Below are 13,555 nucleotides of genomic sequence, written 5' to 3' on the forward strand. Positions count from 1 at the left end.
CTATGCTGCATGGCAAGGTGTTGTACATGACCTGTGAGGAAACCTGCTACAAGTTGACAGAAGATGGGTGTGAGGAAGCAGCAGAACTGCACTCCACACATGAAGAAGCTGACACCCGTCTGCTCCTGCATGCATTGCATGCAGCAAATGCGGGCTCAAAGTCAGTTATCATCACAGCTGAGGACACTGATGTCATGGTGCTTTGTCTTGGCTTCCAGAAGGACATCACCTGTCCCATCTACCAGAAGTGTGGGACTCAGAACCGCACACGGTTTGTCGACATCACCAAACTGGCAAGTTCACTTGGAGACAGCATCTGTGACAGCCTAATTGGCTTACATGCCTTCACAGGCTGCGACACTGTCAGTGCATTCGCTGGTCGAGGGAAGCTGAATGCCCTGAAGATAGTGAGAAAGCACACTTCCTGCCAAGAGACTTTTAGTCAACTGGGACAGACATGGAATGTGAGTGATGAGCTGTTCCAGAAAATTGAGCAGTTCACCTGTCGGATGTATGTTGCTAATAGCAGCACTGCTGAGGTGAACAAACTGCGTTACCAGCTCTTCTGCACCAAAAGGGGAGAGGTTGAGTCCAGCCAGCTGCCACCATGTAGAGACTGTCTCTTTATGCATGTTCAACGAGCCAACTATCAGGCAGCAATATGGAAGTGCTGTCTGCAGGCTAACCCTGTGGTGCCAAGCCCTACTGAGTATGGATGGACAGACGATGAAGGCAAGCTGGCCATTTACTGGATGCGCTCCCCACCTGCACCAGATGTGGTCTTGGAAATGCTAACATGCAAGTGTGTGCATTCATGCAAAATGCCAAGCTGCATGTGCCTGTCAAATGGACTTCCATGCACAGACATGTGCAGGTTACAGACCTGCAGTAACCAAAAACAGCAGGATGGTCCAGAACTGGACTTTGAACTTGGGGAGTCAGATGATGAGAGAAACGAACAGTTTGATGAATGACAGTGTGATGATTCTGATGGTATTACTGTGGTAGTAGTCTATTGATGCACAGGATGTTGATTCTGGACTTGGTTACCCAGAGCTTGATAACAATAATGTAACCATATTCACATATACCCATTACCCTACCCATTACCATTACATATACCCACTAATGATATGGGATTACATGTATCATTGACTAAGTATATGTAAATGTCAATGTTGTTTAAAATATTAAAATAGTTCATTACCTCCCTATGGTATTCCTTTTTATCATGTATTTTGATTGTGTATTTAAACAAATGTATAGAGACCAGTTTGTGACCTAACTGGCTTTGGTCTAGTTCTCATTTAAGGCTCACAATCACCTCACACAATGAAATAGTATGGGTATATTATACATTTCCTGAATCTTTACAGTCCTGTGAGTATTCCAGTTTTTGTGTTTTGTGTCCCTGATATTCCTAGATGCCACAGGGCTAAAAGAAAGTATATAGTTTAGGCGAAAATTGCAGAAAGATGTGTGTTATTGACGGGTTGAAGAGCTCAAGTGACCTCTATATTTGTGAGAAATATCCACAACAGGGCTTGAATGAAAGCTAAGAAGGTCCCCTTTAAAATGATACCAAAGACAATATTATAGAACATTGAAAAATGTCCTGACCATGAGGCTAAACCAGGATATGCACCAGCGTCTAAAATGCAATTTACTTTAGGGGGTGGTTAACTTCATGAGCTGATAACTGTGATACAGCTGCCACTCAGGAATGGTTATCATACCAAAATATCATCTACAGACATGGATCCTTTCAAAAATTATAAGTAAGTTTTGCCACCTTGAGTGTACCGAAATATCGTCTGGCCCATGGACTAAATGGACGGTTTGCGAGTAGGGAGTCTAAATATTAACGGAGGACGAGACAGAGCTAAGCGAGGTGTGGTAGCTGAGCTGATTAGAGCTAAGAACATAGATGTGCTCTTCCTACAGGAAAAACACAGCTCTGCAGACAACGAGATAGAGTGGGGAATGAGTTGGGCAGGCCAGGCTTTTTTGAGCCATGGTACCAACTTAAGTGCAGGTGTAGCTGTTCTCTTCTCGCAGCGCCTCCTTTTGACAAATGTTTTGACATGTGAAGTGGAGCAGGGCAGGATCCAGGTAGTTCAGGCAACAATCCGAGAAATACCCTTTGTGTTTATAAATGTGTATGCTTATAATACAGGCACTGATCGCTTGAGATTGTTTAGCAAACTGAGGGATAAACTCAAACAATTTAATAGTGGCTCAATCATAGTGGTGGGAGGAGACTGGAATTGCACTACACACCCTACAGTTGACAGAAACTCAGAAGAGCCCCATCCACCGTCAGCTTCTTTTCTGTCCACTGTGGTTGCAGAAAACGACCTTACGGATGTTTGGAGGACGCTTAATCCAACAGTTAGGCAGTACACATGGGTAAAAGCTGCGGAGGGTAGTGTGAGGGCAGCCAGGTTGGACAGGATTTACCTCAATCAAACATACAGCAACAGGTTGATTAAGTCCACGATATCACCTGTGGGATTTTCAGATCACCATTTAGTAGTGGCAGATTTTTCTTTACAAGTTCAATTTCGACCCTGTTCCCACTGGCACTTCGATGTGCGGCTAACGCAGGATAAAGCCTTCTGTCAGTTCTTCTCTGACTTCTGGAGTCATTGGAGGCTGAGGAGGAGGGATTTTGAGAGCGTAGCTCGATGGTGGGAGGGAGGAAAAACACAAATTAGGATTTTCTGTCAGCAATACAAACAACACACTCTCGGTGTGGAGAAACTTTGTCTTGATGAATTAGAGAGAGAAATTAGGATATTAGAAGGCGAAGTAATTATTGGACATGATGGTGACAGCAGCTCTTGGGAAAGTAGGAGGAAGGCTTTAGGTAGGTTCCTACATGAGAGAGCAAAGGGCGCTTTAATCAGGACCCGACTTGCCACCATCAAAGACATAGATGCTCCAACTTCTTTTTTCTTTAAACTCGAGAGGAAAATTAGAAAGAACAATGTGATGATGCACCTCAAACTTCCCAGTGGGGCAATTACAACTGATCCATCAGAGATGAGGAAGTTGGCCATAGACTTCTACAGCAGCCTGTTCAGTGCGGAGACCTGTGACTCCGGCTGTGTGGGGGAGATACTGGAGGGACTGCCTCAGCTGGGTGAAACACAGGTGACTTCGCTGGAGTCCTCCGTCTCCTTTGATGAGATGTCTGCGGCGGTTCAGCAGCTCAGCTGTGGCAAAGCCTCTGGAGTTGATGGACTTCCTTCAGAGTTCTACAAGACGTTTTGGACTCAAATTGGACGAGACTTACACGATGTTTTTTAAAGAATGTTTGAACTCTGGAACTCTACCTTTGAGTTGTAGATGGGCTGTCCTGACACTGCTACCAAAAAAGGGAGATCTTGGCCTACTGAAAAACTGGAGGCCAGTTTCATTGTTGTGTACTGACTATAAGATCATTGCAAAATGCTTTTCAAATAGACTCAAACAGTGTATGGACACGGTTGTACATTACAGCCAGACGTACTGTGTTCCTGGCCGTACAATTAAGGATAATCTTTTTTTGATACGTGACATTATTGCCATATCTAAGCTCCAGGAGCTGGATGTTGGCCTGCTTTCCTTAGATCAAGAGAAGGCTTTTGACAGGATAGATCATTGCTATCTGTTCAAAACACTTAAAGGTTTTGGTTTTGGGGATACATTTGTTAACTGGATCAAGTTGTTGTATTCCGGAGCCAGTGTTCTGTTGAAGGTAGGAGGTGGACTCAGCCGACCTGTCTCTGTTAGGAGAGGTATCAGACAGGGTTGTCCCTTATCTGGGATGCTGTACTCCCTGGCCATTGAACCACTTTTATTTCAGCTCAGGCAGGGGCTCCCAGGGCTAACCTTTTCAGGGAAGATCACCACTGCAGTTAGCTTATCAGCATACGCTGATGATGTCACGGTTTTCATAACAACCCAAAACGATGTACAATTTCTCAAAAAGAAATTGGCCTTATACGAACAAGCTTCCTCTGCAAAAGTTAATTGGTCAAAATCCGAGGGCCTCTTGCTGGGTTAGTGGAACAATAGAGAAAAGCCGACATTACCAGCGGGGCTGCAGTGGAATACAGAAGGGATAAAATGCCTAGGTGTCTTTCTAGGCAGTGACCGCTTCCTGAGCAAAAACTGGGAGGGTTTAACCGAGAAGGTCAGTGCCCGATTGTCTAGGTGGACTTGGATCCAGCCTCAGTTGTCCTATAGGGGGAGAGTCTTGATTGTTAACAACTTGATTGCCTCGATGTTCTGGCACCGGTTTACAGTTTTAGAACCTCCGGACACGCTCATACGGGAAGTACAGAAGATGCTGGTGGACTTCTTCTGGGGAGGCTTTCACTGGACCAAGTCTGCTGTACTGTTCCTACCAGTGCTGGAAGGAGGCCAGGGCCTGATTGACCTCCGCAGTCGCATCATGGCCTTTGGCCTTCAAACTGTGCAGCGCCTTTTATACCATGACCAGCGACTTTGGAGTGAAACAGCGTCTGTGTTGCTTCGGAGGGTCATGAACCTGAACTATGACAAGCACCTTTTCTTTCTGGACCTGGCTGGCATGGATTTCACGACAACACCCTTCTATCAATCTGTTTTCCACGCTTGGGAAACGGTCTTGCGCACCAACCGGGACTACTCCCAGCTCTATGGCAGTGTCGGGGAGGAACCACTGTTCCATAACCCACTGATACAATGCAGGATGCTCAGCTCCGCAAGTGTACAGAGATCCCTCATAAGAGCTGGACTTAAAAAATTAGCGTGTCTTAGATCAGGAGGACAGTGGAAGACGGCGGGCATTTTGAGCCAAGAGACTGGCTTTAAATCTCTTCGTTTGATGGAGAGATTGTTGGGAGAAGTGGTCAGTGCACTTCCTGGCTTCTTCAGGGAGGTACTAGGGGCGGAGTGTGGAGAGGATCAGCCAGCTATGCTGCCTGTCTTTCCATCTTTGTCACTCCGTGCAGCAGTGGAGGAGCAGGAAGAAGTGAAGGGGGCCATTCTGTCCTTCAAAACGCCAGAACTACATGACCTCTCAAGCATGTCACAGAAGGCCTTGTACGCAGTCACTGTAAAGGTTCTCAACAGAACATCACTAGCTGGCTTGCAGGAGTCGAGGTGGTTGAGTTTTTTGGCACGAGGCTCATCCCCCAGGGGCAGCTGGAGGTCCCTGTACAAACCCCCCATTGAGAAACGCACTGCGGATCTACAGTGGAGGGTGGTACACGGGGCTGTGGCTACGAACAGACATGTGGCACACTTTGATTCTAGGGTAGGGAGTCAATGCTCTTTCTGCAGTGATGAGGAAACTCTACAGCACTTATGGCTTAGATGTCCCAGGTTGGGCCCTCTTTTCTCTGTACTGCAGCGGTGGCTCAGCGGTTTAGGAGAGGTTCTTGTGGACAGCTTGTTTGTCTTTGGTCCGAGGTACATGGCAGCACAGTGCGGACGTATCACCTTGGTTAATTTTTTGATAGGACAGGCGAAAATGAGCATTTGGCTTAGCAGAAGGAACAAGATGAAAGGCACAGGGTCCACAGACGCCATGCTCATGTTCAGGGGTCTAGTGGCTGCTCGGCTGAAAATAGAGTTCATGTTCTTCAACCTTAGTTCAAACCTAGAAGGATTTATTTCTATGTGGGGACATGGGGATGTGCTGTGCACAGTGGAAGACCAAGTGCTTATTCTTAATCTTTGAAAAAAGGGGAAATAGGGGGAAGGTGTATCCTTTGTTTTTACTGTGTATGGCGATTGTTGTGTTTTTCCACTATGTATATGAGTTTTTGTGTTGATGTTATCTTGATGTGACTGAAGAATTGGAACATTAAAGGCTTGGTTAAAGGTCAAAGGTCTCTCTCTCTCTCCCTCTCTCTCTCTCTCTCTCTCTCTCTCTCTCTCTCTCTCTCTCTCTCTCTCTCTCCCACTTTCACTCTTTTGTGAGTCCAGTTCTCCACGTCTCTTCTCGCTCTCTCAAGGGATCATATGTGTCTCTTGCAGGCTGGCTGTCACAAAGGAGCTAAGGCCTCCGAGAGAGACGGACGGAGGGAGAACAGAAGAGTGTAACGGTCGAGAGAGAGAGAACAAGAGAGAAAGAGAGGAGAGCGAGCGAGAGACTGTCTGGGCCCCATGTCTGCTCCTGCCCCAAGCAATAGAAGGTCTGCGTCGGGCTCACGCAGGTAAGCAGCCAATCAGAAACTTTTGCTTCATTTTCTTTCAGGTAGACCACTCACCTGCAAATCCTGCATCTGTATTTTCCTCCTGGGTTTAAAAAACTAGCTAGCTAGGATTTTATCCCAGGTTTACATCCATCATACTGGCACATGGCACATGTACTGCAGCATGGTGTAAATGGTGAGATTCATTGTTCGTCATGTATGTGCTGTTATCGAGCCCCACATCAGCCACTCCTGCGGGGAGTCAGCCATGGTGCCTCAGACTGTGGACTTGTGTTACTCGTGGTCCGCACCACATGCAGCTGTTGGTCTTTACATCTCGCAACAGAAACACTTTCATTTTGATAAATGCTGCTGCCTCCACGAGCTGTTTGTGGGTAAACATCTCAGCTACATCCTACTCCTGCCACCGCAGCCTGTCCTGTCTCTTTGCGCCTCACGCTGGTTTATTTTGTAAACACGCATGTAGACGCAGACCCTCATTTCCAATATATACTTTTAATCCATTGATATCGATCAATAGTGATCTTTTGTATTTTTTTTCCCATTCATTGTCACAAAAAACCATGATAAAGTTGGAAGGAAACAGAGCAACACACATACTGTCTACCAAAGCCTTCCATATGGTTGGGTTATGTGAAACACGGCTGAAACCAGATGTTCTCCTTCCCTTAAATGAAGCTTCCCCACCCGGGCTACACTTACGCCCATGTAGCTCGGGCAAATAAACAAGGCGGAGGATGTCGCCTTAATATTTAAGTCCATTTTCAATTTAACTTCTAAACTTGAATATTAATTGCAGTCTTTTGAGACTTATTCTAAGTCCATCTCCCTCAGCCACAAACAGACTGTGCTCAGCCCATATTTTTTAGTGTGATTGCCCAAAGGCTCTCCACATTCCTGCAAAGAAACAACTTTGTTGATACATCAGTGCAGAAAGCCGGGATCCATGGCTTCTCAGGATGTCTGGAGCATGCTAATATCATCTGGCACCAGATACAAGCTGCCAAGAAAGAACGGAGAGACCTGCACGTGGTTTTCTTAGACCTTGCCAACGCTTTTGGATCAGTTCCTCACAAGATCCTGTGGACGGCGTTTGATTTTTTTCCATGTCCCCAAAAATATCACGGAGTTGGTCAAGACCTATTTTCAGGATCTCCAGTTCTGTGTCACAACACAGAACACCACCACCACTTGGCAACATCTGGAAATAGGCATTATGGCGGGCTGCACTATTTCCCCCCTGGCATTCATCATGGCAATGGAGCTCGTCATCCGTGCATCGCGATGGGTGGTGGGAGGCGAAAGGTCCAGGAATGGCCTGCGTCTTCCACCAATCCGGGCGTACATGGATGACTTGACCACCATAGCAACAACAAAACCATGCACCAGGCGCCTGCTGCAGAAACTCCAGGAGAACATCAAGTGGGCACGAATGGAGTTTAAACCAAGCAAATCTCGCAGCATCTCCATTGTCAAAGGCCAACTAGTAGATGAACGGTTCTGCATTAGTGATCAACCAATCCCCACGGTCCGGGAGAAGCCCATCAAGAGCCTCGGACGGTGGTACAATGCAGACCTCAAAGACACCCAGCAACTGGAGCAACTTCGCCAGGATACAATCAGTGGCCTCAGGCAAATCAACAACACTGCACTGCCCGGGAAGTTGAAGCTTTGGTGCTTTCAGTTTGGGCTGCTACCCCGACTCATGTGGCCAATAACTATGTACGAAGTCTCACTATCTCATGCCAATCGCTTGGAGAGGCTAGTGAACTCGCAGGTGAGGAAGTGGCTTGGACTGCCAAGGTGCCTCAGCAGTGTTGGACTCTACGGCAATGGAGCCCTCGCACTGCCAATTTCCAGCCTGGTTGAGGAATTCAAATGTGCCAAAGTGAGGCTGGACATGTCCCTCACAGAATCCCGAGACCCAATAGTGAGAGGAGTTGCTCCAACCCTAGCAACAGGGAAGAAATGGACCCCGGCTGCAGCTGTACTGGAGGCGAAATCTGCCCTCCGCCACCGAGACGTAGTAGGCCATGTTCAACAAGGCAGAGGCGGCCTTGGCCTGGGAATAAAAACACCTACCTGGCAAAAGGCGACTACTACCGAACGGCAAACTATGGTGGTTGAGGAGGTCCGCCGACAGGAAGAAGCAGCCAGATGTGCTAAAGCCGTAGCACAAGCCAAACAGGGTCGCTGGATGAGGTGGGAGGGTGTTGAAAAGAGGAATCTCACATGGAGTGAGCTCTGGAGCATGGAATCAAACAGGCTGAGTTTCATCATCAAGGCCACATATGATGTCCTGCCCTCTCCCATAAATCTAAATCTCTGGTTTGGAGAGAATCCATATTGCTCCCTGTGTACAGCCCCAGCAACCCTCAAGCATATCTTGGTGGGCTGCAAGACCAGCCTTACCCAAGGCAGATACACCTGGCGACACAATCAGGTGCTCAGGTGCTTGGCAGCTGAACTCGATTGCAAGAGGGTTTCCATCAATGCCCAACCCTTCAACAACCAGGAAGGGCCCCGGCGTTTCCCAGCTTTCATTCGAGAGGGGGATAAACGGAAGGCCAACCCTTCATTTCCCAACTTAGGCTCACTAAACTCAGCCAGGGATTGGGAAATGCGAGTGGACTTAGGCCAGAAGCTCATCTTCCCGACAGAGATCGCAACAACCACCTTGCGACCAGACCTCGTCCTCTGGTCCAACGCTAACCAGCTCGCTTACATCATTGAGCTCACAGTCCCCTGGGAGGATGCAGTCGATGAAGCGTACGAGCGTAAGAAGCTGCGGTACGCCAACCTAGCAGCCGAAGCAGAGGACAGAGGCTGGAAGGTGAAGGTGCGCCCTGTGGAGGTGGGTTGTAGGGGCTTTGTTGCCAGCTCCACAGCAAAACTCCTGAGGGAACTAGGAGTCAGGGGGCAGGCCCACAGGAGAGTGATCAAAGAGCTAGCCAACACTGCTGAGAGGACTAGCCACTGGATCTGGCTCAAAAGGAGAGACGCCGTCTGGGCTGCCAGGGTGAACAGCTAACCACAGGTCACACACCCAGGACCGATCAACCTGTGGTGGGCCTGCCTCAGCGGAGGGTGTCTTGTGATAAAAGGCCAAAACACCCTGTGATGCTGAGGTACACAACTGATGATGTGTCCTGGTGGTGGCAATGTCACCTTGGCAGACATCTCCAGTTTGATCTCCACTGAATCTGTTGCAGTGCAAACACTAGGGATTTTAACAACCAGTCCTTTTTTTGAATCTAAACTTGAATATTAATTGCAGTCTTTTGAGACTTATTCTAAGTTCATCTCCCTCAGCCACAAACAGACTGTGCTCAGCCCAGATTGTGATAGTCTATCAACCTCCTGGCCCTTACTCACTATTTCTTGAAGAATTTGTCTCGGGTATTGTTACTCACTCTGATGGGATTCCAGTTCTTGGTGATTTCAATATTCATCTGAATAAGGCCGCTGATCCTCAAAGTAGAGCCTTTCTGATACTAGCTGATACTTCCCACCTCGCTTCCGGTGTGGGAAGATGGCGGCACAAATTCACGTTTGCAGCGGCCTCACTCAGTACCGTTCATGCAGTGTCTTTGTCCGCGTCTGCGTCTAAGTTTGTCTTCAGTTGATGGCTGGGAGAGCTGGCGCTGGATCGGCTGGGAGAGCTTGGTCTGCTGCGTCCTGTGAGTCCAGGGACCACGGCCCTGCCTGAAGCTGTGCCCAAAGAGGAAACACCGAGGGTGGTCTGAAAGGATGCGGAAGCGGGGCAGGCTAAGCTAACTGCTAGCCCATGCAGACCAGCAGTTCCGATAACACCGAGGGCGGTCTGACAGATTGTGGAAGCGGGGCAGGCTAAGCTAACTGCTAGCCCATGCAGAATGGCAGTTCCAACAGTCATCCTGGCTGGTGTTCGTTCTCCTGGGTAGAGATTTATTTATTTATTTAGTTAGTTAGTTTAGATATATGTGTTAGTCTGGATATATGTGTTCTTGTAATTCTTGGATATGTCTTTGTGTCTTTGTGTTGCACTGCTGTGGGCTGGGGGGAAATTGTGTTTTGTTTCATTTCATGTGCACAAGTGCATGAAATGAAATGACAGATAAGTGTTTCTGATTCTGATTCTGATTTGGGGTTCACTCAGGTTGTTCGAGAGGCGACTCATTGCAGTGGTAACACCCTTGATTTGGCTTTATCTAAAGGGATAGCTGTTTCTGATCTGAATCAGAATCAGAATCCGCTTTAATTGGCCAGTGTGCCTGTGCACATGAGGAATCTGACTCTGGTTCACAGCAGCTTCTAGCAGACTTACACAAAAAAGAAGGGGGAAGGACATTGGAGGCAAGCATGTATGCACAACAGCTATGATGCTACTTTACAGAGTTTGATTATGGTTGACTAATCAACAACCTATGCCCATTTTATTATACATTATTGTTTATATACTATATTGCCCATACACTATACTATATACCATACCACAACCCATCATGCCCATACAATGCTATGTACTCCTGCTATATTATATAATATAGTATCTTATGTACCAGAAGTGTACTCTATATGTTCACATACCATCCATCTCACAACTACACACTACATTATATACCTATATTGCAACAACAACAATATCAATAATTGTAACCAGTATACAGTATATTTAAAATTGTACATCTGTATTGCACAAACATTTGTTAGTGCAATACAAAGTTTAAAGAAGTTTAGAGCGGTAGTGCACATCGTAGATATGTAGGTGAGACATCTTGACCAGAGAGGCTGTTTACAAAGTGTCATACTTACATAAGAAGTGTTCATCATTGCTGTTAAGTGTTCATGACAGAGATGGCCTGTGGGAAAAGACTGTTCTTATGTCTGGTGGTTTTGGTGCACATTGCTCTGTAGTGTTTGCCAGAGGGTAGGAGTTCAAGCAGACTGTGTCCTAGGTGTGGGGGGTCTGTGCTGATTCTGCCTGCTCATTTCCGGGCTCTGGAGGTGTACAAGTCCTGCAGGGTGGGCAGGGGAGCACCAATGATTTTTTTCTGCTGACCTTACTGTGCACTGCAGTCTGTTCCTATCCCGTTTTGTCGCTTCTCCGAACCAGACCGTAATGGATGTGCACAGGACAGTTTCAATGACAGCCATGTAGAACTGGCTCAACAGCTCTTGTGGCAGATCAAATCCTCAATTTCCGCAGAAATAATATCCTCTGCTGGGCCCTTTTGAGGATGGAGTAATGTTAGTCTCCCACTTCAGGTTTTTGGAAATGGTAATTCCCAGACACTTGAAGGTTTCCACGGTTGACACAGAGTTGTTGGATATTATGAGGGGGAGCAATGCCGAGGAGTGTCTCCTAAAGTCCAGTCTCATCTCCACAGTCTTGAGCATGTTCAGCTCCAAATTGTTCTGACTACACCAGCACACCAGCTGCTCAACCTCCCACTGATATGCAGTCTCATCACCATCCTGGATGAGTCCGATGACTTTAGTTTCATCTGCAAACTTCAGTAGTTTAACAGCTGGGTCCTTGGAGGTGCAGTCGTAGTGGGGAGAGGACACATCCCTGGGGAGCACCAGTGCTGACTGTCCGTATACCAGAAGTGACTTCTCCAAGCCTCGCCTACTGTTGCTGTTGCTGCTGCCTGTCAGGAAGCTGGGAGAGTTTTCGAGGACAGGATTTCTGGAATGATGGTGTTAAACACCAAGCTGAAGTCCACAAACAGGATCATTGCATGTCGTTTGCTGCATCATCCACTGACCTGTTTGCCCAGTAGGCAAACTGCAGGGGGTCCAGCAGGTGTCCTCTGACGTTCTTCAGGTGGCCCAACGCCAGTCTTTCAAAAGTCTTCATGACCACAGACGTCAGAGCGACAGGCCTGTAGTCATTCAGTCTTGTGATGGAGGGGTTCTTTCGGACTGGAATGATGGTGGAGCGTTTGAAGCAGGAGGGGACTTCATACAGCTCCAGGGATATGCTGAAGATCTGCGTGAAGATTGGAGCCAGTTGGTCAGCACAGGCTTTAAGACAGGATGGGGGGGACACAGTCTGGACCCAGTGCTTTCCCTGTCTTCTGTCTCTGGAAATCCTGTACACGTATCTTGAATGCAGCCTGAAAAAAAAGGGGGGAGGGGAGTAGGGGGTTGCCAGAGGAGTAATGGGGGCTGTTGTCAATGGGCTGGAGTGGGCGAGGGTTGTGAATTTGTCTCTCTTAAACCTGCAATAGAAGACATTCGGGTTGTCAGCCAGGTCTTTGTTTGCCTCAGCATGGGGGGATGGTCTTCCGTAGTTTGTGATGTCTTGCAGGCCGCTCCACACTGACACGGGGTTGTTGGCTTAAAACGTTTTTTTCAGCTTTGAAGTGTAGCTTCTTTTAGCCACTCTGATCTCCTTCGACAGTGAATTTCTGGCCTTCTTGCACAGGGCTCTATCCCCACTACTGTAGGCATCTTGCTTGGCCTGCCAAAGTGGTCTTAGTTTGGCTGTGAACCATGGCTTGTTATTGTGTGTGCAGAAGGTCTTGGTAAGGCACACACGTCTTCACAAAAGCTGTTGGAAGATGTCACAAAGCCAGTTAGTTCATCCAGGTTGCCAGTTGCAACTTCAAATACACTCCAGTCTATGCAGTCAAAATAGCCTTGCAGTTCCTGCTTTGCTTCGCTGGTCTATTTCTTCACTGTTTTAACCTCAGGCTTTAAAGATTTTCGTTTCTGCCTGTAGGTTGGAATAAGATGAACCAAGCAGGGCCCCAAAGCTGCCTGGGGGACAGAGCGATATGCATCTTTAAGAATTGTATAGCAGTGGTCCAGTGTGTTATTTTCCCTGGTGAGACAAGTAATATGACGTCTGTATTTTGGTAGTTTGTGGTTTCATTTTGCTCTGTTAAAGTCTCCAAAAATTATGAAAAGTGAGTCCGTGTGTTTTTGTTCCAAGCCGGTAATCTGGTTGGCCAGGGTTCGCAATACATGCTGGTCTGGGGTGGGATGTAAACACCGACCAGGATGAAGGATGAAACTCCCGCGGTGAATAAAACGGCTTGAAGTTTATGAACAATGACTCCAAGTCAGATGCCACAGTATTTACTTAACACTGTGGCATCTGTACACCAGCCTTCGCTTAAGTAGAAGCAAATTCCTCCGCCCTTCGCTTTTCCCAGTAACGTGATCCACTCGGTGTAAGTGGAAGCCCGGCAGATGTAAGCCGCTGTCAGGATTGGATTTGCTGAGCCAGGTTTCAGTGAAATAAAGGGCAGCAGAACATGCAAAGTTCTCGTTTGTCCCATTGAGGAGAAGGAGCTCATCCATTTTGTTGGGCACGGAACAGAAACCTGCCAGGTGAGTCGCTGGGAATGCAGGTCGAAATCCCCACTGTTGGA

At 47.4% G+C, this 13,555-nt stretch overlaps 1 protein-coding gene across 1 annotated transcript in view; it reads left to right on the forward strand.

Annotated features, from left to right (window-relative positions):
- snphb (syntaphilin b) overlaps window positions 1-13,555 on the forward strand; it is a 75,661-nt gene that overhangs the window by 38,357 nt on the left and 23,749 nt on the right. The window contains exon 2 of the mRNA XM_056299946.1: window positions 6,013-6,191. Within this exon, the coding sequence (XP_056155921.1) occupies window positions 6,142-6,191 (50 nt within the window). The 5' untranslated portion in view covers window positions 6,013-6,141. The remainder of the gene's footprint in view (window positions 1-6,012; window positions 6,192-13,555) is intronic.

Source organism: Lampris incognitus, chromosome 2 (genome assembly GCF_029633865.1).
Source record: "Lampris incognitus isolate fLamInc1 chromosome 2, fLamInc1.hap2, whole genome shotgun sequence".
Classification (NCBI taxonomy): domain Eukaryota; kingdom Metazoa; phylum Chordata; class Actinopteri; order Lampriformes; family Lampridae; genus Lampris; species Lampris incognitus.